The 23,827-nt window shown below is 37.2% G+C and overlaps 1 protein-coding gene across 4 annotated transcripts; it reads right to left on the minus strand.

Moving 5' to 3' along the window:
- Window positions 1-338: 338 nt before the first annotated feature.
- Window positions 339-23,293, minus strand: MARF1 (meiosis regulator and mRNA stability factor 1). Of its 4 annotated transcripts, none has more exons than XM_069870329.1 (26): window positions 23,086-23,293; window positions 21,662-21,811; window positions 20,001-20,175; window positions 18,935-19,161; window positions 17,960-18,077; window positions 17,059-17,231; window positions 15,864-16,298; window positions 15,185-15,354; window positions 14,933-15,094; window positions 14,074-14,263; window positions 13,199-13,377; window positions 12,220-12,300; window positions 11,641-11,877; window positions 10,761-10,880; window positions 10,271-10,446; window positions 9,816-10,036; window positions 8,959-9,101; window positions 7,520-7,653; window positions 6,857-7,059; window positions 6,140-6,367; window positions 5,228-5,458; window positions 4,911-5,123; window positions 4,088-4,148; window positions 3,848-3,988; window positions 3,265-3,435; window positions 339-2,744 (listed from the first exon to the last, which is right to left on the minus strand). In XM_069870329.1, the coding sequence occupies exons 1-26, from the start codon at window positions 23,230-23,232 to the stop codon at window positions 2,512-2,514; spliced, it is 4,719 nt and encodes a 1,572-aa protein (XP_069726430.1). In that variant the 5' UTR covers window positions 23,233-23,293; the 3' UTR covers window positions 339-2,511. The 4 variants fall into 4 exon arrangements, with proteins under 4 accessions (XP_069726430.1, XP_069726427.1, XP_069726429.1 ...); XM_069870326.1 differs by having other exon boundaries at window positions 21,140-21,811; XM_069870328.1 differs by having other exon boundaries at window positions 21,140-21,807; window positions 23,086-23,222.
- Between the last annotated feature and the right edge of the window lie 534 nt (window positions 23,294-23,827).

The following is a 23,827-nucleotide window of genomic DNA, read 5'->3' on the forward strand; positions in this document are numbered from 1 at the left end:
GAGCCCTACTGGCTTCAGAGATAATACCTGTAATTAAACAAATTAAACTTAAGAAATTAAGTGTGTAAAAATCTTGGCCCTTGTTTTTTTTAAAAAAAAGCAAAACTACACAACTGAGCATTCCAGAGTGCAATGAAATCAAAATTTGTATTAACCAAGTTTTGGTGTTGAGAGTCAACTGAGGAATATCAACAAGCAAGGGTATTACAGCATCTGAACAAGAGGTGTGGAAGACAAGATTCTCTCTTTCCCCCATCCCCTAGAATAAAGTAATTCAGCTCCACATAACAGCTTTAAACATAACCCTGCAGCCAACTGTCATCAGACAAGGACAAGAATTTTGCTTGCTTGAAAATTTTATTGACACAACTGTTTGGTCCCAATACACAAAACAGCACTTGAGCCACAAAAGAAAGTGTCCAAATAAAGTAGACGGCCAAGAAAAGAATTTTCTTCTCCCTCCCACACAAACGTAAGTGGTTTGAGGGCTTCAGTGACATTTTAAGCAGACACAAATCTGAAGTAGTACATTTAATTGTGAAATTAAAGAACTACATGGTTGTAATGCTTTTAAATTTGTAAGTCACATAATTCATTTAACCCTTTGGATAAAAAAATATATTGCAATTCCATTTTGTTACACTATGAACACAACTTCTCAAAAGTATTACTCTATTACTTTCAAACAGCGATTTCAGAATCACACATGAATCCAGAAAAGATATGCTGACCTCCATAAAAGGTATAACCACTACACTCACTTTGACAAATAATGTTTTCCTCTGAAGCAATATCCCAGTTTTCTTTAGTATTCCAGATGACTTGTAGCTGCATCTCACGACAATGTAATTTCAGGTTTTTTTCTCCAATGCATGCACTTTGCAAACAATGATCTAGACTGATCAGTGTTAGCTTTATCAAACTGAAGGTGAAAACAGGTGTTCTTGCGTTTAACTCATTACAAGCATTCCAAGAAAGCTTACTTCTCTTCTAACTTTCTCTATAGCGTTGTCTGTAGAGGTTTACTAAGGACTCAAAGTACCATGCCATAATGCTCAGAAAAACTTCCAAGTGTTTCTGTGCATTCACAATGGCTATAAGTTCACTACTGGTAATACTTGCTTAAGTTTAAAAGATTTTATAACAAAATCTGACTAGTAAAATCCTGTCTATAGCCATTATTCAGTGGCATTTCCTGTTGCTGGCTGAGAAATTGGAGCCCATGTTCCATCTCTCTTACTACAGTAGAATCCACCTAACAACATTCAGTTGGCCAGTGGCAAACCTCTAGTGTAGGTTCTTTCAATAGTACAAGCAATTTATTTGCTGCCTGGCAAATACAACCCATTGTAAATGCCACGGTTACCCAGAGTGGGTATAAAGTCTCACACATTGGACAGTCCTGCTCACTAGAGTTAAGGTCACCCACTGACCTGACCTCTCTCCAAACCGGCCCCTTCAAAAGCCAACACAAGGTGCCACAAACTGAAAAAGCTTCCAACACTAGGAGTAAGTCTTAGAATAAAAACAGACACAGCTAAAAGACAGAACAAAGAATAAGCTTCCCATTTACTCAATATGCTTAAAAAGAGAAAACAAGGTTAAGCCGAACAACCTTAGCATTTCCACGTGTAGTTAGAACTTTGCTTACAAGTGGAAATAGCATCAATATCTTCCATCACAAAACATTTTAATAAGATCTGCTCCATTATCTGTAATTTATGCATTAAATGCATATTTCAGAAATATCAGAATCTTCCTAACTTCATTTCTAGACACAATAACATGCATGTGTCTGTATCTTAAATTCATGACACCAAGACAGTCTTTTCCTTAACCAAATCCTTGCCAGCTGGGAACTAAATATAAAAGGGAAGCTTAAAGCATCAGTGTCCTAGAAAGCTCCTAAATGGAACTGAAAGCTACAGAAAACATTTAAAACAAGTTTCACAGAAAATCCACATAATCTTCTACAGACAACTTCAGATAAAAATTTCCAATACAGCTACAAGTCATCTGAAAGGTCAGAGAACAAATTTCTCCTCTGCAGTACAATCAACTCCCTCACTCTTGTCATTTCAGGTCAACAAGCTAAAACTTCTCAATGGGCTTTTGAAAGACAGATCATGCATTTTATTAATACTGTCTGAAACGATACCAGTAAGCAACAGCCTATAGAATACAATATGCTACATTTATGATTACACCACCGATGAGGCTTAAACGAAGTCTGTCCCATTTTAGTTGGATTAATATTTTGCTTTTACTGAACACATACTTATGAAAAACTGTAAAATTTAAGAATAATTTAATGGATGCCAGAATTCTTTTTCAAAATAATAGAAAAAATCTGCTCTAATAGCTGTGTTCAGTGTAAAAGGAACAAAATCTTCACTGAATACATTAAATACAAATTAATTATTCTAGGCTTGTCATTAAAATATGTAAGGGGTAGCAAATTGCTTTACTTTGTGCAGAGTCAATAGGTATTTGTCTTTCACACTAAAAGAGTTAAAGCTTGGTTACAGGTGCGAGTGAAAAGTTTGCGGCCAATTTCACCTTGTTTTTGTGTTGCTTTTTGGCTGGGCTGTCCATCGCTTCCTTGGTTAGTTGGGTTTCAGAGGATTGATAGGGAGGCACTGAAGCATTCTCTGTAGCATTAGATACCACAGAACCAGAGCTCAATTTTTCTTGAGGTGTAGTAACAATTCTTTGTTTTTCTTCTTCTGTTAAAATCATTATCTCTAAAATGAATAAGACAACTCAATTTATTGATGCTCCATTCTTGGAAAATAAAAAATATTTTGCTGGTAATAGGCAATACAATATTTAAAAAGATCTTGTCAGCCTGATTTGAAGCCAGAATGTGCCATTTTCACCTCTGCAGCTGATGCAATGTGTGCTTCTGGCTCTGTTTGCACCATGTACTGTTTTAGAAGGCTTAATTGAATTCTCACACATTAAGTCTCTTGGTGCTCAGCAAACAGCTATTAAACTACTGTGGTGAAAAGGCTGCCACAGGTTGGCAAAAAAGCAGTTTTAGTGGAGGAGTCACTGCAGAGAATCACAGCAGGGCACTTATAGTCAGTACACAAGAGGTTCTGATGGAAGCCACCTGCACCAGTAGCAACACATCCCATTGTGCAATGTACGTAGATACTGGTTTACTGAAATGGAACTTCATACAATCCACCATTTGTTTGATGTTTTCTTTTCCAAATTGTACAAGTTATCCATAAGTAATACAAGCAAGCAAATTCTTACCAGAGAGAGGTGCAGGATGTTCCTCAAACTGAATGAGGTCTGCAGACTCAAGAACCACTGGATCAGGTCTCAGTTGCGGGGATGGCAGGCAGGAAGGAACTGGCTCACACAAGAGGTCCACGGGAGATGTATTTGTGAGGCAGAGAAGTTCTTGCTCAGTCTGATTAGAAACTAGAAAAATAAGGGAACATCTTTCAAAGTATCTAATAAGGTATCATTGTCTCAGAGTTGGTAAATGTAAAGTCTTCAGACATGATAGAGGATTTGAGAACTCTGCTGTATTTGAATTACTAATATCAAACTAATTTAGTTCACGCTGACTAACCCCAGATTCTTTCAAGAGTTATCTTCCTCGATAAAGAACATCCAACTAGAATACAGCAAACAATGCAATAGTATGTTTAAACTTATTGCTTCTCTGAGTAAGTTGAGTAAGCTCGTCCAAGAAGTTCAACAGGTGTCAAACCATAAAGTCTTTCCACCAAAGTTTAGACTAACTCACAGCTTTCCCCATGCTGCTTTGATTACTCTGCTTGTTTCCCCATAGGTAATAAATTTCTTACATAAATCAATTCTGCATTACCATTGCTAGGTGTTCCTAGATTTAGTTCCATTGATGAAGTGGATCCTGAGGTCTCCATAATATGTCCATTATTGTCAGCAAGTTGATTTCCGTGATCATCCACATGATCAGCAGGGGGAAAACTAGGTGAGCTAAAACGAGCTACAAAAAGGCAAGTTCATTTGGTCTGTTTACTCAAGTCATCTCTTAAAAAAAAGAAAAAAGGAAACTAAGATACTGCTCAAAACTGAAATGGCTTACTTTTCATATCATTCTTTAACACCACAATTCTCTTGTGACCATGTCCTTTAATCCAGACCACCTATAGAGGAAAAAAAAGCAGAATTAAAACTTCAGCACATACTAAGATCAAAGCCTAAAGCAGCTTACTTGCTGCCTTTCATCTAGCCTTGCACTAACATACTTCTAAAAGCACAGTAGTTGTTGCTAATTTGTACTACACTACCCAAATAAAAGCTCTGCCTCAAAATAGTTAATGCCAAAAGCAAACTACAGGACTAGAAAGTGTACTAACAAAACAGTAACAAAGCTATATTTAAAGATGGAAGCACAAAACTTCATTTTGTTACTTTCCAGAAAAGATTAATTCACTTAGAGGAAAGCTTATAGCCATAAACTGGGTCACAAAATTATCCCAGAGCTCTTAGGACATGTGGATGACAAGATGCCACAGCAAAATTCCACTAAGTGGCACTTGCGACAAGGTCCCATAAACTCTTCACCCCAAAAATGAATTATCTACACTGATCAAAGTGAAGATTCAGTACTCTGTGGTTGTTCCTTCAAGACAGAAATAAATTCCCTCACTTAAAGCCAAGGATGTTTCTGGCTTCACTAGAAACACTTCTTTAACAATATTTGACTAAACCATATAAAAATAGAAATTTTTTTTTCCTCTTACACAGTACAGACTTCTCGGAAGCTATTGAAAAAACAGTTGGTATAAGCCTCCTTGGAGAAGGTAATTTTAGGATAATTCACACCAATTAACAGAAACCTCAGAAGCGTAACTATTTTTAATCCACATAGAAATCTCAATGCAATTGTGTAAAACAATTCACACCTGTGGAATTGCTCCCAAGAGCTCTTCTAAATTATTGCATCCGTATGCTTTGGGTTGCAGCACTTCTCCTGTGTATTTGCTGTATGCTACTGGGAACTCATGAAGAAAAATCTGCTGATAATGGTAAGTGTGAAGTAAGGACCTTACATTCTTTGCAAACATATACAGATTTGTAAGCTTCACACATTCTTCTGCTGCACCATTGGTAAAAACCTATTAGGAAAAGGAAAGAAAGAATTTGAGTGCATACTCCCATATTCTCCAGTAATGTCTTCTCAAAGTATGGAAACACCAGAAAGGAAAGAGAGCATACAAACCTCAACCAAGTAAGGCAGACTCTTCAGAAGTTCAGTTAAGGTCATAAATCCATATTCACATGGATTAAGTGAAGTACCATGGGTTGTTTCATAATGCTGCTTAAGCTGTTCAACAGAAAGAAAGGATGTTCCATCCCAGGACATCAACAAGACCAGCAATTGGGCAGTCAGAGTCCGCAGCGATTTTCTATTTATCAGCTGAATTTGCTTGCCAGACTCGGTGTCAACAACCTAGAAAAAAAGAATTGGGAATAAAGCTAAGGACAGGGAGAACATGAATTTATAAGTTGTGTAGCTGGGGCTTGTTTGAGCACAATTCTGCAGAAGGCATACAGAAGCTGTGCAGCAGTTGGCATGGTAGATGTGATTTTACTCTTTGTTCCAATCCAGCTGGACCTGACTGAGCTCCAGCCTGAACACCAGCTGCTACATTAAGAGAATTAAAGCAACTAAACCAGTAGAACCACATCCATGTGGATATAACCTTTTCCACTGACACATAAGACCACGTATGTATTGACAACTGGGAGTCAAAACCTCACACCACTGATCAAGAAAATTAGTAATGTAAAACATTAGAAGACTGATTACTATGGTTATTAGGAAATGATTGCTTTTATACAATGAAGTCAGGTGGGAAAAAGCATACCTGTATTAAGTACTATAACACAAACTTTCACTTATTTACTAAGCAAACAAGTTTTCCCAGAGAGCTGAAAAGTTATGAAAGAAGGAAGAGAACATCATAGGAACAAAAGAGTTACATTTGAAATCCCTTTGGCCCCACCCAACTGAATGAAATACTGTTCCTAGAGTACTACAGTGAGCACAGCAAGACACTCAAGACAGAAAATTCCTTAATGTAACATTAGATACCTTCTAGAGGGATAACCAACAAAGATAAAAGATTACCTTTACAACATGGCAAAGATTTTGCATTAAAGCTGGAACAGAGCTAACGTCATAGTCATGAAGACGCAGTGTGTATCCAAATGTCTTTGTGTACTCTGTCAGTAGATCAGTCATCATAAGGCAGTTGTCCTTCTGAGAGCGCAGCAGTTTAACAAACTGTGCAGCAACTGCTTTGACTCGTTCCACCTCTGTGAGTGTGAGAATCTTCTCCTCTCCACATTCCAATACCTACAAAACAGAAGTTACAGGCGATTTACCTAGTCTGTGTGAAGTAAGCGTAATCTGCAACTAAAACTGAGTGCTTGCAGACAACCATTTGCTGTGTAGCAGAGCTCAGCTACCTCAAGTGATACCTATACAGCAAGGAAAAATATGTAGTTTCTGAAATACAAAATAGGCAATTAAATAGTTAAATTTTTAAAGCAATTTTAAGGCAACTTCAGTGAAACTTAGCTCCAATTTTGATGCACTAAATTATGTAAATGTAATCCAATTTACAAAACTTGAATTTGTTAACAACAGCCTAAATGTGCTAAAAAATCTTGGACCATTTTACCAAAAGAGCTGTTACCAATGACTTTCTTAAATACATCTGTCCAACATTACAGATGCACAATTTATAAGTCACACTAAAGCTAATGAGAAGTATAATCCCTGCTGAAATAGTTGAACCGATCTAAGAAATGCTTTAGCAGGGCTTAGGATTTTCTAACTTACTTGTAAGACATCTGGTATGGCTTCAAAGAGTTCAAGTAATTTCGTAAAACCATAGTAAGCAAGTTTGCACTGACGACCAAAGTGATGGTGATATGAAGGAATAAATTTATCAAAGGGCATTCGAAAATGGGGTTGATGGCGCAGTAAGTCCACTACCTCTTTAGAAAATTGTTTGGTTCTTTCTATTTCTTCTTGTGTACGTTCTAAAATTAAAAAAAAAAAAAAAGCTGTGTACCAACACTTAAACACAACAGAACATAAAGTGCTTGATTTCCAGCTTTATCACATATCACACTGTCACTGTTTTCTTCTACTATCGAAGACCTTTATTAAGCTTACAATGTTTAAAGTCCTAATCAGGTGATCCACACTTATGACTATATTAAAGAGCCAATTACGTTCGTAATTTTGCTGTGTGCAAACAACCCACAGTAATCATGCACAGAAACTTTGTTACTGCTTCTGCACGTAGTTTTCTGCATTTTGCCACCTGCTTTCCTGCCTGTTCCATTACAAGTGTTCCTAGAATGACAAATTCTATTTGCTCTAAGTTCATAACTTAGTTATGGCTGTAGAAACAAGCATCAAAAAATTTAAATCATTCCTATATGCTTTACAGGGAACAGTTTATTTGGCCGCAGTAAAAGAAGCACACGGACATACCTCTTTTGGGAATACAAATTACCATTTCATTGTCTTGCTGTGACAAACAGATGGTTGTGTCTGGAATTTCTGATATAATATCAGCCAGTTCACACACTCCATACTCAGTAACATCCCAGTCCTTTGAAAAACACCTGAAAGTTTTAGAAGTTTTGTAATACAAGTATTAACACATGCTGTGTAGGCAAAAAATATGTAAGGTGAGAAAAAAAAGCCTCAAATAGTAAAAAAGCACAATTTTCATACTGGCAATACTACTATCATATGAAAAGGTGAAGTACTTGTAATTCAAATTATCTATCCATCCTAACAAAAAAAAACCTCAAGATACTGATAGTTCAAATGACACTGGAAGAGCAAGCTGTATGTACCGATCAGTGGATACCACAAACTAGTCATGGTAAGTGACAATATGAACTAGTACTTTTGAAACTCAGCTTGTATATTATTTAAAGAAAGTGTAATTATGTTACACAGCTCCATACGGCTACACTTCCAGCAGTCAGTATTTGCTTAATAGTTGACACACAGTTTTCCTAAGCAAGAATGTCTCGAGAGAAGGAAGAGACCATACTCTGGAATACACTGTCACTGTATTATGTAATACACCAAAAGCTATTTTGCTTTCCCCACCTCCCTGACTGGAACATCCCAGAAGCAAAAACACTTCAAACTCTTATTCAACAACCACCAGAGTTGACTACAATGTACATGCACATTTATTAGATTTAGAAACAAACGATAAATTATGTTTCCAGTGTTGGCAAAAATAAGCAGAAGTGTGCAATCCCAGAAAAGAGCTGTTGGCACATGCAGCACAAAAGCACACAAGCAAAGATAGACCAAGTGTAGCACTAATACACTATGACTTCCCCAAAGCACACTAAGTACTACTTTCTATTTTCATATTAAGGAAGGCATCATCCTTTATTCTTCAACAAAATCCTATTTCTCACGATGCCAGAACAGAATGTTCCTCCTGGCAACAGCAATACAGGTATTAGTCATCAGTTTTGTGCCACTGCTAGATCCAATGAAGAAGAGTATTTATTTACAGTCTATTTTATATTACCCTCTAAAGGACGACTAACATTAAGTTTTCCCTTTACTGCTCACGTCAATGCACCACAACCTGCTCACTTAAATCCAGCCTTGCAGTCAGAGCTTCAAAGAGAATCAAAGAAAGACAATAACCGATTTCAAACTTCAGTAAAATTAAATGAACCTAGTACTAAAGGAAGCAGTAAACTAAAAGCTACCAGAAAGCCTTCAAGTTGTTTTCTGTAGAAGTTTGAACTTCCACATCACAACAGAGAGGCAACAGAGTTGCATTTTTCTACTAAGATTACAAGTGCTGACTTCTCTTGCATGAAGTTTTAAAGCCCCTACTGATAAACACGTCTTGCACAGTTGATCTTGTTTCATTAAGGATAACTTACCAGTGATAAGCCTGTAAGAATTCCCTCACAATCACTTGCTTACTGGCCTGGGATTTGAGAAGCTTCAGCAAGTCTTGAGTGAAGCGCTTCACTTGAGCTCTATGCGTTAGAGTTAACAAGCGTTTGGAACCCATACCAAGAATCTGAAAGAAAAATCTTACTTGATCACTCCCATCTAAGTGTCTTGTACAAGAGATTTCACTGAGGAAGCTAGAAGGTGGTTCTAGTATAGGCAGACTAGGAATAAGGGATGTAATAGAGAAATTGTTTGGAAAGTCAGCCTCACGAAACCATACAGTTTCTGTACAGAGGCATATGTCATCAAGAAGAAACATTTCCTCTATGATTGCTGTTGCAACTGTTGCACATTTGTATTAGTTTTTTGAAAAACCAGTTGGTTGTAGAATTTTAAAACCAGTAAGCTAATGTAGCATCTTGTATAATTTACAGCCACATCATGACTTTCACACAGAAATCCTTCAAGTCACAGGCCACACATCACTGCCTACTTTAACAACACTCAGCATCTGCTGTGTTCTTACGATAAACAGCATGATTAAAGCCTTTTACCCAAGCACTAAGCACAGGCTAAATTAAGGAGCCTTAGACTTTATTTGATGTAAAGCTCTGGAACAAAGAGTTAATTTCCCTAGAAGCTGTTTTGGAATGGCAGGGGCAATAAAACAAATCAGGAACAACACTTCAAATAAGAGTACAACCATACTCCAAGGTTCAGTCAACTATCTCTTTCAAGGTGGACTATGTAATTGCACAGCATCTATTACATACCAACCAGTGATTCAGATAGTTGAAGATACAATTCCCCAAGTTAAAAGGAACAGTGCAATATAACTCACTTGCAGTACATGAGGCACTGCTTCCAGCAGCTCCATTAGTTTAGAATACCCGTAGTCAGACACACGGCATTGTTTTGCAAAGTGATGATGGTATGTTGGGATGAATTTACTGACAGGAATGACGCAGGATGGTTGGCTTTTAAGTAGATCTATCACTTCTCTACTGAACTGAATAAGTTGTGGATTACCTACAGGGCTCTTAGAACGCAGAAGCCAAGGATCTATAAAAAACCAAAAAAAAACCACACAACAAAAAACCAAACCCAACATAGTTACTGAATCTTTCATTGATATTCTTCCACTAAACATTCCACTTTATGGCACAGGAGAAAAAGTGAACATTCAAGAAAAAAGTTTCTCTTCATATAAAGTTTAGCAATTATACAGGATGTTTACTCAAGTTGTTTTAGCTGAAAGATTAGTTCACAGAAAAGATTCTCAGTAGAAATACTTACCTGTAGTAGGAGGTGGTGGTTTGTTATGTATCCATTTAATAACTTTAATGCCATTCTGTGCAGTAGCAATGTTAACTCCAGGAACACAGGTAATTAGATGTTCTAAAGGAACACCACCCTGGCCTTCTGGCACCATTTCAAGATCACTGAACTCTGACATGTAACAATCAGGAAAGCTTTGGAAGAAAAAAAAAAAGTCTCCTGTTATACACTAAAATACCACTGTAACTATTGTCCTAAAAACAGACTTCCTGAGCAAGAGGCTTCAACAGCTTAATAAGACATTACAGAATCTTCATAAAATGTTCATTTTAAATAAGCGTCTGGTTTTGCTCAAAGAAATCAAAAAGTAATAATTTCAGAAGGCACTTATTTGCTACAAACAAAACTACCTTACATAAAACCTGGAGATTTTATACAACAGGTAGCTTCAGATCTTTAACCTATCAGCCCTCACACTAAAAGCATGAATTAAAATGCTTTGCTTTACCTTAGTAAAGGCACTGTACCCTCATGTGTCTGTAGAAGACTGTGAACTTGGGGAGCAAATGTCTTCAGAGACAAAACCACAAACGGAATTCTGTAAGAATCTGGATCAAACTCATGCTCACTGTGAAAACAGAAGGATGAAGTTTGTATGCTCATTCTACACACAACTTAAGCATAGCATGCCTCACATACACTCTCACTATATGCACATGATATTCTGCCACTAGCTGACAATGCCACTCTGCGCGGTCACAAGCAACTTGCATCTTTTCTTCACAGACATTACTATAGCTACAGCAAATTTCCCAAAGACAAGCAACATCTAAAAGACCATGATTTTTGTTATGATTAAAATTTTCAAGTTGAATTTTAGGTGCACTTGCAGTTAACAGCAAACATGTAATAACTGCTCTAGTAGCACAACATGGCTGCTGTTGAATAAAACAAAAAACTTAATATACAGCTTCAGGAAAATCTTCAACCTGGTATGAATCACTTCCTAAATGTAGCTGGAAGACAAAAAAAGAATGGTCAGGTCCAGCTATAATTACGTAATAGCATTCAGGCTAGTAGAAGTCTCATGTGTAACTTTCCTATATAACCAGAGGAAGGCAGCATACCTTTCAGCTTTTGCTCAAGACTTATTCAATCTTAGCAGCTGTGCTAGAACACAATAATCTCACCTGAACACACTGATCCTGAAGAATTGCCTAAAGAATTCACCATATCATCTCACCTTTTTCTGCCTTATGCTATAATCATATAAATAGTGACTGAAGTATGCTATATGAACATATACACCTGAACTTTAATACACCTCCAAGTATTAAATACTATTCGATTATTTTGTAATATTTCATAGTATTTTATACACAGCTTACATAAAGTCTTTATTCAGGCAATGCTGCTTACAAACAGGCTCATGATATTCCAACTCTTCAAATACTATAGGACTACAGTTTGCTGATGAACCATCATGTGACTGTGAAGAACCCAGTGGACTCTGCCGGGCTTGGCTGCTGGGTAAAAGGCACACCAGCCACCCACTTCCTTGGTCACGGACTGCCACGGTATCTGTTAGTTTATATAAGTCTGATACGATTAACTTATGCCCAAACCTGAAAGAAAAAAAAAAAAACCAAGGTAAAAACAAATACATGCCATTAGAGAATACAGTAATCTGCATTTTTTTTTAATTTAAGAAACAGAATATGCTAGGAACTCTTCCATATAAAATGTTAAAGTAACTATACTTCCCAGTGAAGAAATATGAAGTAAAATGCCAAAAGCATAACCTTCTAAGAAAGGCTAGTACTACAGTCATGGCCTCTGGATAGACTATACACAGCAACATCTAACAAACCCCATAACACTCCATTCTGTTACTCCCTAATTCACTGTAAACAATCACACAAGGTCAGATTCTTTAGAAGCATTAGAGAAAGCAAAACTGAACTCACTTTTTTTCATAGATTTCTGCAAATTTGAACACAGGCAGACAACAAGCAGGTGCATCCTGCAGAATGGACATAGTTTCTGAGCTACAAAAAGAGTTTTGTAATATTAGTACAAAATTCATCTGTTAGTATTAGTCTCCAGCTCAAACTGGTGAGATACGTACAGATACAGTTCATAAACTATAACAGGACAAACTGCATTCCCTTCCATCTCAGCACCAAAGTAGCTGACGCTTCAGATCAGGAGACAAAGTAGTAACATTTCTAACTCCTTATGTAACGCCTCTGAAGGAGTTGTATTTTCCATAGATGGTAAGATTTCAAGCATCTATAAGCTGCAACACTAATGCTGCAGCAACAGAAGTTACCAACCTGCTGATTACATTAAGAACTTAAAACAAGCATAAACTAAAAGGCAAAAATGAAATAAAGTTGTGAACTACACAATGGAGAGTAGTACATAATTGTAGGATACTCTACAGCCCAGGAACTGCTTTCACTGAAGATTCCTGAAGAAAAAAGGAAGAAGTCTTCCCAGTGCTTTCTTTGAGTAAGGAAAAAACAGAAAATACTTGTATTCCCACTAGCATCAGCACTCCAGTTCTATCATCTTCCACACAGACAATGGAGATCAAAGAAACAATCACTTAAACTGTGTATCCCATCAAAATGATAATTCAAGTGCACTTGCTTGGAGAAAAGAAGAGAGATGCAAAAAACTAAGTTCTTGAGATATATCAGTATTAAGAAAAAGTAGTGGTGAAATCATTGAACACTATTAAACAGAGATCTAGCTTCTTCAAATGCAACTTAAAACATAAGCAGTGTAAAAACACTAGACTGAAAACCAGCCTGATTTTATTCAACAAATTCATCAGGTCAAAAGACAAATATTGCCTTCTGATTCCTTTTCTCAGTATTTCAAATTATCTCTCAGCAAGTAAATAAGCTAGAACACTTAAAATGCAAAAATGCTTCTTACCTAAGTAGAGAGAGTGATTTACTAGCAGCTCCTGTTGCTAATGAGAGCTGGATCCTTTTACTGCCAATTTTGTATCTGTGAAGAATGTTGACAGCAGTGATTGCTTCTTGGAGATTTTCCATCTGAACTGTGGCCTTCAACTGGTAGTCTGTATGAGGACTGAGCTCTACACTTTTTACCTGAAAGGAAGAAAACTTCTTATATTTATCACAAAGTATTAGCCCAAGGTGAGCCAACATGAGAGCAGAACAGTCTTGCTTTGGCCAAGAGCTGAATATAATGCAAAAGAAAACAGTATGATGAGCCACAGCCAACAGGACCATACAAACAAGAATTGAGTACAATGATTCTTGGCCAAGGCAAGATAATATTCCTTCAACAAAAGCACCATCTTCTCATGCGGAAGACTATGACAGAAGAATGTCATCTACAGATCAGACAAAAATAGGACTGCTGCAGAAGTGGCCTCTCCTTGTACAAGTTACTTATTATTTACACTCTCCATGTCTGTTTTTGATCACTTGATTCAAAACAAACTCAGCTTTTACTATGATTCTTAAGATGGCATTAGGGATTCAGCTTTACAGCTTTAAAAGATTATGAGGCTAAGCCCAAGTCTCCTCTCTGCAAGACTGCTGAGCCACTTAAAAATTCCACATACAAAACTTCAGAATATTGTACCTATGAAGACCATGTGCAAGTGATTATGTGATCCTTTTAAAGGAAAAAGATACTACCTCCTTTTAACAAAGTTTTAAAGTCATGGTCAGATAGCATTCCATTATTACTCAATGGAAAGCCTCAAACACGTCCATAAATACATAGACAGGAAGTATTTAAAAACCAGATTTATTAAAAGTATTTTGGCCTTTTACCTTGCCATGTCTTGAGAAAATTTCTTCTAAGTTTTGCTGCAACTCTTTCCTGGACAATCTGTAATCTATATTGCTGATCTGAATGTCTGCACCATTTGCAAAAGGATCAGGGCAGTCTGCACCGCCGGTATGATTTACTACATTAAATGTGAGGGGAGATGATCTGTTGGAGAGGTTTGGAGACATACTCCTGGGTGAAACAAAAACATTTACAAGCTAAAGTAGCTATTGTACAATTCTGATCTACACATCTCAAAATTTATCAGAAAACAGACAGGCCAAGTGCACAAATACAGCACTCCAAAGGTGTTTTCTGAGTACTTATGTGCGTACGGAAAACAAATTTCACCACAAGCAAAACATCATAACAAATGTTTCCTATGAGAAGAAAGGAAAGAATTCATGTTATGTTTCAAAATCACCTAATTTAATAATATATTTGACATTAAGTCTTCTGCTATCTAACACATTAGAGTCAAATGTATACACATGATTTTAATAACTGGGAAATGCCAAGTATTTAAGTCTCCAGGAACTTAATGAGGCTGGATAAACCTCTACTTTGAGCAAAGGCACTGAAATTAATAGGAGTTAAGATGTCTATAACACTTTTTGGATGCTTTAAAGAAAGTCTGCAGGAAGCAACTGCCACACTAAGTTTCTGAAAGAGTTCAGTCCACATTATTTTTACACCCACCCTCCCCATTAGCTGCCACGCAGCACCACAGACTTCTTCCGCTCCCATGTAGGCACGTTCTTTTAATACTGATTTAATACACACAACTCCACACAGAGCAGTCAGTAATCAATGTATATATTGGTGAAGTCTCACTTAACCTCCCAAATAGGAAACACTTACCGAGATGACCAGCAACTCTGAGACATGAGTAAAGGACTGAGTTGTCTTGAGATTGTCAGCTTACTGAAAGCAGAGGGATAGCTGACCTGGAATACAGTTTCATCTTTATCTTTTTTATCTATAGGCGAATTGGTAATGCTCCTGGAAGCAGATGTCTCCTTTCTATTTACAAATGCATAGAAGAAAACACATTACACTGAAGAATTCACATTAAAAAATGTAGCTAACATGGATGTCTATTTTTAAACCTACTTCTGAATACTTTTACAGGACAATTCTCCCATTCCAGCTTTTTTGCCTGGCAGAGACACGGGAACTGCTGCATTAGAGTTACTCTGAGGAGATGGAATTTGTTCTCTTAAATGTTCTTGCTGGCTTTCAGTATTTCTACTGACGGTCTTTGATTCAAGGTGGCACAGCTCCTACAGGAAACAGATGAAAGGTCAGCATGAAAGCACCATAAAAGCCCTACGAGAGGCCATCCTTGTGACAGAAACCCAGATACCCAAGAAATTTTTCTTTTTAATAGCATTTTCATTGGCACATCATGGCCAAGAATATTTCATTTTCTGTGACAGGAAAGAGCAAGCTGTCAATTAGTTGATATATTTTTGCTACACTGTAAATCTAGTTTTCCTTTAAACTAGGGAATGGGATCACTCCTAGATGTTATACTCAACACCAATACAAAAATCAAAACAGGTCTAGGGTTTGAGACTAAGTCGCAGCAGTATTTCCAGACTGAGAAAAAGTTGTCAGGAAGGGAGAAACACCTCAAAATTCATTGTCTGCTTTGCAAGGAGATACAGTTCTCCTTTGGGAATGTCACTATGTTATTCATTAACTAGAACTGACAAGTTACAGAAAGCTGTAACAAACAATCCTCAGAATGCAGGAAAAAAGAATGCTAAACAAGGTGGAACAACTATACCTGTAAACTTTTAACATTTGCGGGTTTGATGACAGATCCATGAATCTGGAATCCTCTCCCAGCAGAGCCTTTGGTACCAGAAGACTGATCACTTGAGTCTTTGTTGAGGAGGCACAGCTTTGTGTTTTTGTTAAGCTTTTTGGGAGACTTCACCTTTTCGGTTCCCACAAAGCTGGAATTTTTTGCTTCATTAGGTTCTTTGTTTTTGGGAGTAAAAGACACTACAATCCTGTTACCAAAAACATCTTCATTTTCCATTCGCTTCCGAGCCCGTTCAGCACTTTCTTGATTCAAAAAACGGAGAATTGCACTGCTTCCAGAAATGCTCAGCACCTTCCCTCCACAGTTGTCTGACAAACGCCTGAGTCTGTTACTGACACTTTTGCTGTCTCTGTTTGTTGGCAGATTATAAACATACAATAATGCATGGCACGCCTGTTTAGAAGGAGTAAGATTTCAATTTGATTATGTCATATTACTCTTGTTCAAACCTAGTATTTTTATATTGGCTCTGGTGAAACATGCTCCCCTCCTCACTCCAAGTCATTCTTTCTTCAGCAGTCAATTCGTTTGGAAAAACACCCTCTCAAACATTACTCAGAAGAGACAATGAAGACCCTGATCAATGTATCAATACCTCATCACCTCCCCAGACAAGAAAGCATCATTGTCTGCAAACCAAAAGCTCTATATATTCTACATACGCATGTGAAGACATTGTTCAGTAAGTTATTTCAAAGAAAAAAAGTCGTGAGTGCTATGCAAAGACACAGGAAGTCCAGAGGGAACCATCAGGAGGGCAAAAAAACCCCAAGAAAACAGTAGACAGTGACTTAAATATTTAAGAAAGCATCACAGAGCAGTCTTACCACAACTAAGTTCTTACCCTAACTTTCTGCCAGTGAAGAAGGTATGCAAGATACATTTATCTGATAAAATATTTACTGACAAGAATGCAACCTTGCTATTTTACTTTTGTAGTTAATTACTTCCTGTATTATTTCATTCTTTTAGTCTTAAAGCAGAAAGCATACATTCACATAATAGTAACTGAAATACAGTCAGTGGTCAGATATGTAGCAGACGTGTCTCACCATAAAAAACACACAATTTCAGCCAAATCTCCCTCTAAGTTAGGGAAAAACAAAATTGACACTTTGAAACATCTGTTGCATTAAGAAATAGAAACCCTTACCGGCATTTTCAGTGGTAACCTTGGTGGCAAGTCTGAAATAAATTCTTCAAAACAAACAAGCTCATGAGCATGATGTAAAAGTGCTTCTGAAGCTTGGTTTTTATGTACCAAAATTATTCGAAAACCATGTCGATGTCTCAGGTCGCTGAGTTCCAAAGCAAAGTTTACATCCGCTGGAGAGAAAAAAAGAAAACAGAATGAACAAGGAAACATGAAAAAGCTAAGAAAAAAAAACTGCATTCAACAACAAAACTCCAGATCTCACTTGACAAGTTCTATTTATTACTGAACATGTCCAATAAAAAAAAGCACCAAGAGCAAGAAGGCTTCCCAACAGACATAATATAAATTAGCAGTTAGCATTCAGTCTTGGACAAGGGCTTCTTTTTTATAGCAACTTCTAGCAATTTCTCAGCAAGGCATTTGTTTGGTGCTGTATACTTTTATAACTAACATTTGTTTAGCTTTAGGGAGAAACCTCAAGGCAACAGAAAGCAATTAAATAGTTGAGTGGCTTGCATATTTAACTGTATAATATGCTGTTGTAAGAATAAACCAAGTCATGTATATTTTGCTCAAAGCATTCTGAAAGATTACCACAAGGAAGCCTCCATGAGTTTTACTTTATTAGCATCCAGGTGAAGCTTCTAACTGTAGACAGTATTTATACACATATCTAACACTCAACAAGACAGATTCCAAGGATGACTTAAATAAGCCAAGTTCTCACCTTGTTTCCCCTACTTTTCCCTTGCTGCAACTGACACTTAAGAGATCTTGATCAATTCAGTTAAAGCTGATTCTAAACACAACCCTTGGAAAGCAGAATATTATCATATGTAAAGGCACTACTGGACAGCAACTGAAATCTGCACTGTAGATGAGTACCACAAATACTTACTTGACACAAGAACCACAGTGGCAGGTGCAGTGTGTGTATCAGCAAATCTCCTAAGACTCTGTCTGAGCTTGTCATCAGCAGCATTCTTTGCTGTAGCATTTATGTGTGCAACAGTCACCTGTGGAGACAGATATGCTCTAGAGAAAAGCTTAAATGTGAACTATGCTTGCTGATATTTGGGCGTTTTAATTAACACAAATACTAGCTTTAACATACAGCTTTTATTTAGATAAATTAATGCATACTTGTATGAAATACAACGTGTATGAATCTCAGACTACTATAATGAGCAATGAACTTCAGTCCTAGTTGTTCAGCAAAGTCTTAGGGATAACTTTTGTTGTGCTAAACAACAGTTTACATAGCTTAAACATCCCACAAAATCTGATTTGCAATAAAGGGGTAAAAACACAGCCAGTACTCCCTATCAAGTCTTTTAACCTCGTGTAAGCAGGTAAGCTGTTAACCTGTTATTTCACCTGCACTTCAGGGGTAGGAAAGAGAACTTCTGACTTAGAAACCTGCACAAGTAGTTAAAAAATACCAAGAAACAAAAGGCATTGATGGAAAATTATGTAGTGTTAAAGTTGCCCCAATCAATACCACTGATTTACAAGTGTCTCACTAGTCAGCGCAGTATTCACTTATACAAGTGACAAAAAGTTAAGTTCACAGAATCATAGCTCTTCCACTTATTACTGGACAAAATGAAGATAGTCTCACTATATTTAAGTTTTAGAACACTAAAACTTGAGCTAAAGCAGTAATCTATATGTAATCAAATGCATTTTCACTTTTTACAAGTATCACACTAGCAAAGTTCAGCATGAAAGACCCTACCTGTAAAAACTAGTAAGCTCATGCACTAAAAACCACAGAAGCTAACAAAGCTTTACCAAACAGGAATCTCTCAACAGCTCACACAGAATACACAAGTTCTCAAGCAAGAACACCAAACAGATGCTGTTTTGATACCTGGCAGTTGTTTAGCTCCTCAATAACTTCTTTATTTTCTTTACTAATGTCACACACACAGATGAACTCTGCCTCTCTGTGACCTTTAAAAAACTTTTCACGAATCCTCTGTACCACTGCTACAGCCGAACGGCCAGTGGGAACTGAACAGTTTTCAATATCCCAGAAGACTCCAATGGGGGGCAAGTTTTCCAGAACTTGGCCTGCTACTGCAACTTCCGGAGACCCTGTACGGGTTTAACAACATAGCTCAATTTAATCCCCAAATACCAAAAATGTTAAACTTAGACTATAAACTTTGCACATGGGAAGCTTTACATTTTAGAGAACAATGTGCCCAGGAATACAAGTCCAGTTTTATTTTCTTAAGGAATCTAAAAAATTAAAACATAAGTGCTTTCAGTTTCAAAGTTTTTCTTTAAAAGAAACTTAATACCTCAAACATGTCTTAACTAGAAATGTATTCATTTAAGTTAGGATGAAGATGCAAGACAACTTCAGCCTTACTTTTAAACTCTCAAACAACCAGTTAACATAAAGGAGCCTTATCAAACACTGAGGTAGCATGTAATGAAACCTGTCTGAAGCTGCATTACACTGAAGCCAGCAGATGCTGTATCAGAAACGAAAGTGAAACATCATGGTATTTTCCACTCAAGAACACTGAGCAAAGCTATATTGCAAATATAAACATTATATCTTTACTGCATATTAAGTGACAATAGACACTGCAAACTAAGAAAATGCTTTTCAAAGTATGGCTGAAGATAGTTTTTTTTATATCCCACCAGAACAAAACTTCCAAGTCCTTAGAATTTTTCTAGTTCTTAAAATGGTAAAAGTATGACAGCAAAAATCAAAACTCTATGCATACAGCTTAACAGTCAAAAAGAAATCCAAATTACGACTTTGCAAAACAGAAAAAAGGTATTTTTTTTTACTGGTTAGTCTCCTGTGTCTTTATAGAAGTTCCCAGAGAAAAGGGTAATTTAACAGAACTCTTTATGTGCAACAGCATTTAATTAGGACATCCACAAAACGCAAGTTTCAAACAAATGTGGGTTACCATATTTCTGTGGTGAATTGCCAAGGCTGCTCACCAGCAGCAAACTCTTCTCATTTCCTGTTCCTTTGGTTCCACAGCCATTACATATTGGGATAGGAACAGGTGCAGTCTGTGCACTTGGAGGAGGAATATTTGGCCAGACTTTAGCAGCATCAACTAGGCTGTTTCTGGTTGGCTGTTGGGACAAATTTTCAAAATACATGTTCATTTAGCATACAGTATTAACACACACTATTCTATAAGAAACTATTTCCTTTCTGCAATAAAGTTAACAATAGTACCACTGCATGAAGGAAGCTTCTGTTCTAGAGTATTTCCTAGAGTACTTGGCTCTAGATTTCCAAAAGCAAGGTAAGAATCTATTAAATCTGCACATTAAGATGTGCTATTTTTAATAAGTACTAACATGTATTCTTAAAAAAAAAGACCTAGCATTGAAATCAGGACAATTAAGAGGACAAGGTAGAATCTCCCTCCCTGCAAAAACAGTGGTCGTAAGTACAAACATATTGAATTCACCATTTATTCAAATGAAGGCATTTCACGTCTATGTTGGAAACAAAAATTTGGAAGTTTAAGCAACACATATTGCAAAGTTAAGTATATTATTTCACTTGTATTTCCTATTAAAATCCAAGCAAAGTTTCTATCAGTTCTAAAGCGTACCACATTGATATCAAAGCATAACTTATAAGTTTAGAAAGATTGAACTAAGACCTATTAAACCAGAAGAATTTTACAGCAACAGACATTTCACCTGACGTAGAAATGGGTCTTTGTTGATGAGTACATGTTAACTGTTAGCCTTGTGACTCTCAAGAGCCACAACTATGGAACAGTAACTGGAGCTGTCAGATAGAAGTAACTGTCTTTCAAATCCGGTTAGAATTCTGTTTGAGTACATCACAGATCCCCTGCAAGTTAAACACTGACAGCCTCTTTTGTCTTCCTATTGATCTGAATGTTTCCTCAGAAAAGAGATTATCTTCAAAAGGATATCCGGTACATTTGGACCGTGCATCACCAAGGAGGAGGACGCAAGATTCAACCCATGGGACCTGGTGCTCTGCTCCAGCAACATTATTTCAACAGTAACCATATACCAAGCTTAATAAATGAAAAACACAATATGCACAAACCTTGCTCAAGCAGTCATTGCAGTAGTGAGAGCCCTTTAAACAAACGGAAGGTGCCACGTTTAAGTGCAAAGGGTTGGCGCACACGCGTGATGTTAGCTCCGACTGTGCAATATGCTCATCCAAGTGGCCTGCAGCCCCACTTGTGAATTCAGAACAAGGAAAATAGCCAGGAGATGTGCAGCTCTGAAGGGTTGGAAACTGATGCAGTTTGTGCATGTTACCATGACAGGACTGGAAATGGAGTTTTCCACAACAGGGCAGATGTTGACAGGAAGATACACTGTTTTCTACGCACATACCAGGGAACTCACTTGCAATGCCTGTCAAATTGCTTCTAGCTGGAGGGTTCTTCAGTGAAGATGCAGGCGGATAAGCAAATCCTGACCCCACTTGACAAGTAATCGTCCCAGTGCTTTTTGAGTCTAATATTGTGCCAGGGTGAATCAAGTTACTACCACCACCACCACCACAATGCATCTGTGGAGTACAGGAAGAGTCAGAGCCATGAGCACAGCAGCTTACTTTCGGGCCAGGTGAAAGCTGTATTTGCTGTTGCTGAAGAGGATGAACATCGGGAAGCGGTACTGCTGGAAACAGTTTAGAGCCAGCATTATGAGGAGATGAAGCACCCTTCAATTCTACAGCAGCTTTCTTGTTCTCCATGTAATCTTTCTGGAAAACAAAATCTCAGTTACATTCAGGTACATATATATACCAACAGCTTTCTACTATAACAAGTGTATGTTTAGACTGTTACAATTTTGACAATAACAGAAATGTTAAAAAGTGTTATTTTTTAGGATTACTATTGCCTCACTGTTGGAACATGTGAAATATTAAAAGAAACATACCAGTTACATGCCAGCTACACATGCCAGCCTGAGGTACAACACATTGTTATCAGTGGATTTTGGAAGCAACAAACCCAAAAAGCTATAAAATAAATAACAATAGGTCTGTAAAACAGAATTTGAAAAGCAGAAAAACTGTTATGCCAAGGCAACTACAAAGCAAAAAAGACTTCTTTCTTTTAAGAGCAAGCATGGATGTGATGCAGAGTAAAAAAATCCCAGTTTGGAGTACTTAAGTAAACATCTTTTACTTCAAGTAAAGGCTTGAATATTGCATTGACGTTTTAGAAGTAACGCATTAAAGATTAAGACCTTCAAAAAAATAAAGCTATATCAAGAAGGTAAATAGAGGACAAAAGAGACTAAATTTTAGAAACTATCTAAGAGCTTTCTGCCTACTCGGAATTAGGATATCAAGATGTACAGACAAAACCACAGTTTTTTAAGTGGCAGCAGTGAAGACTAAACAACATTGCAAGAAGCACCAGAACAGTCAAGGACAGTACTGCTAACCCACATACAACCTGCTGCTCCAGAGCTTTAGGCCACTACTTTGGAATAACGTCTACTTTCCAAACGGAACTTAAAACATTTCCTACTACACAGTAATTGACTATCCAGTTTCAAAACCATTCCTCTCTACCTGATACCATGTCTTATGAACTGAAGACATCCATAAAGAACAGTACCCTCAACTGTTGTAACTAATATTTAATAATAATTCAGAAAGCTCTAAATCTGCCTCCAAATTAAATTGGTAGAAGCTGGAAGTGAGAAGGCCTCTTTCCTACTCTACTCTTCAGCAACAATTCTGCAGAGCTTTCAGAAAGCTGCCTTATATGTTTTCTAGACAGTCAGGTGTGTTATTCCAAACAGAGCTGTAGAGCATAAAGCCTATCAAGCAAAGCAAAGCATCGACACTGATGAGAGAGCCATGAACACAAGTGAAGACATTAAATTCCCAGGTAGGTTTCACACCACAGTAACTGCTGTCTCCCCTCCCCACTCATCCCTTCCATCAGCAGTAACACTGTAATGAATTATACCACTCTGTACCAGGCTATCAACTATGCACTTAGTAAAGCAATGAATTACCGTTTTCGCACTGCAAGGCAAAGACTTTTCAGCAGCAGAAAAGCAATTAGAAAGTTTCCAGAGCCATGGTCTAGCATCATTCTCTTGTCGCTGAAGCCATCCAAACGATCTATTGCAGAGGTTCCCTGTCCTGTTTCCTTCCATCATACAGCCAAACAAAAAGGTTCAACATTCTTTCATCCCCCCTTCCTTTCATTCTTCCTACCTGCTAAAGAGAAAAAAAAATACAGGCTTTAAATAACTTTTAAAGTAAAACAGAAAAAAGTCATCTTACAAATTCCACTGCTGCTAGATTACTGAACCCGCATCATTTATGCTATATTTAATTATGCACATGGGACACAGCCTTGACTATTCCTTTCAGTCTGAAGAAAATAGAGTTTAAGTCCACAGCATTAGCTACAGAGCCCCAGAAATGCATTACTGACAACATGAAATAATTCCCTGAAATTCTCAGTACATTCCCCTGGAAAGAGAAGCCACAAGATAAGCTTTCAAGAAGAGCTCATCAGTAAATACAAATTAAGTGCAACTGAACTCAGTTGAAACAATTAAATTGCATATTCATTGTTTTTCCACTGGCTAACAAAAGTACATATACACCTGCATTGAGCACCCAGCTTCAGAACTTAAATGAACTTTAAATGATATAACTTATTTACACATACCTCTACTAATTCTCAAGCTGCCTCACAGGACACCACATCAATTTAGCTTTAAAGAACCCCAAATACGCAAAGCA

Source organism: Phaenicophaeus curvirostris, chromosome 16 (genome assembly GCF_032191515.1).
Source record: "Phaenicophaeus curvirostris isolate KB17595 chromosome 16, BPBGC_Pcur_1.0, whole genome shotgun sequence".
NCBI classification, from domain to species: Eukaryota; Metazoa; Chordata; class Aves; order Cuculiformes; family Cuculidae; genus Phaenicophaeus; species Phaenicophaeus curvirostris.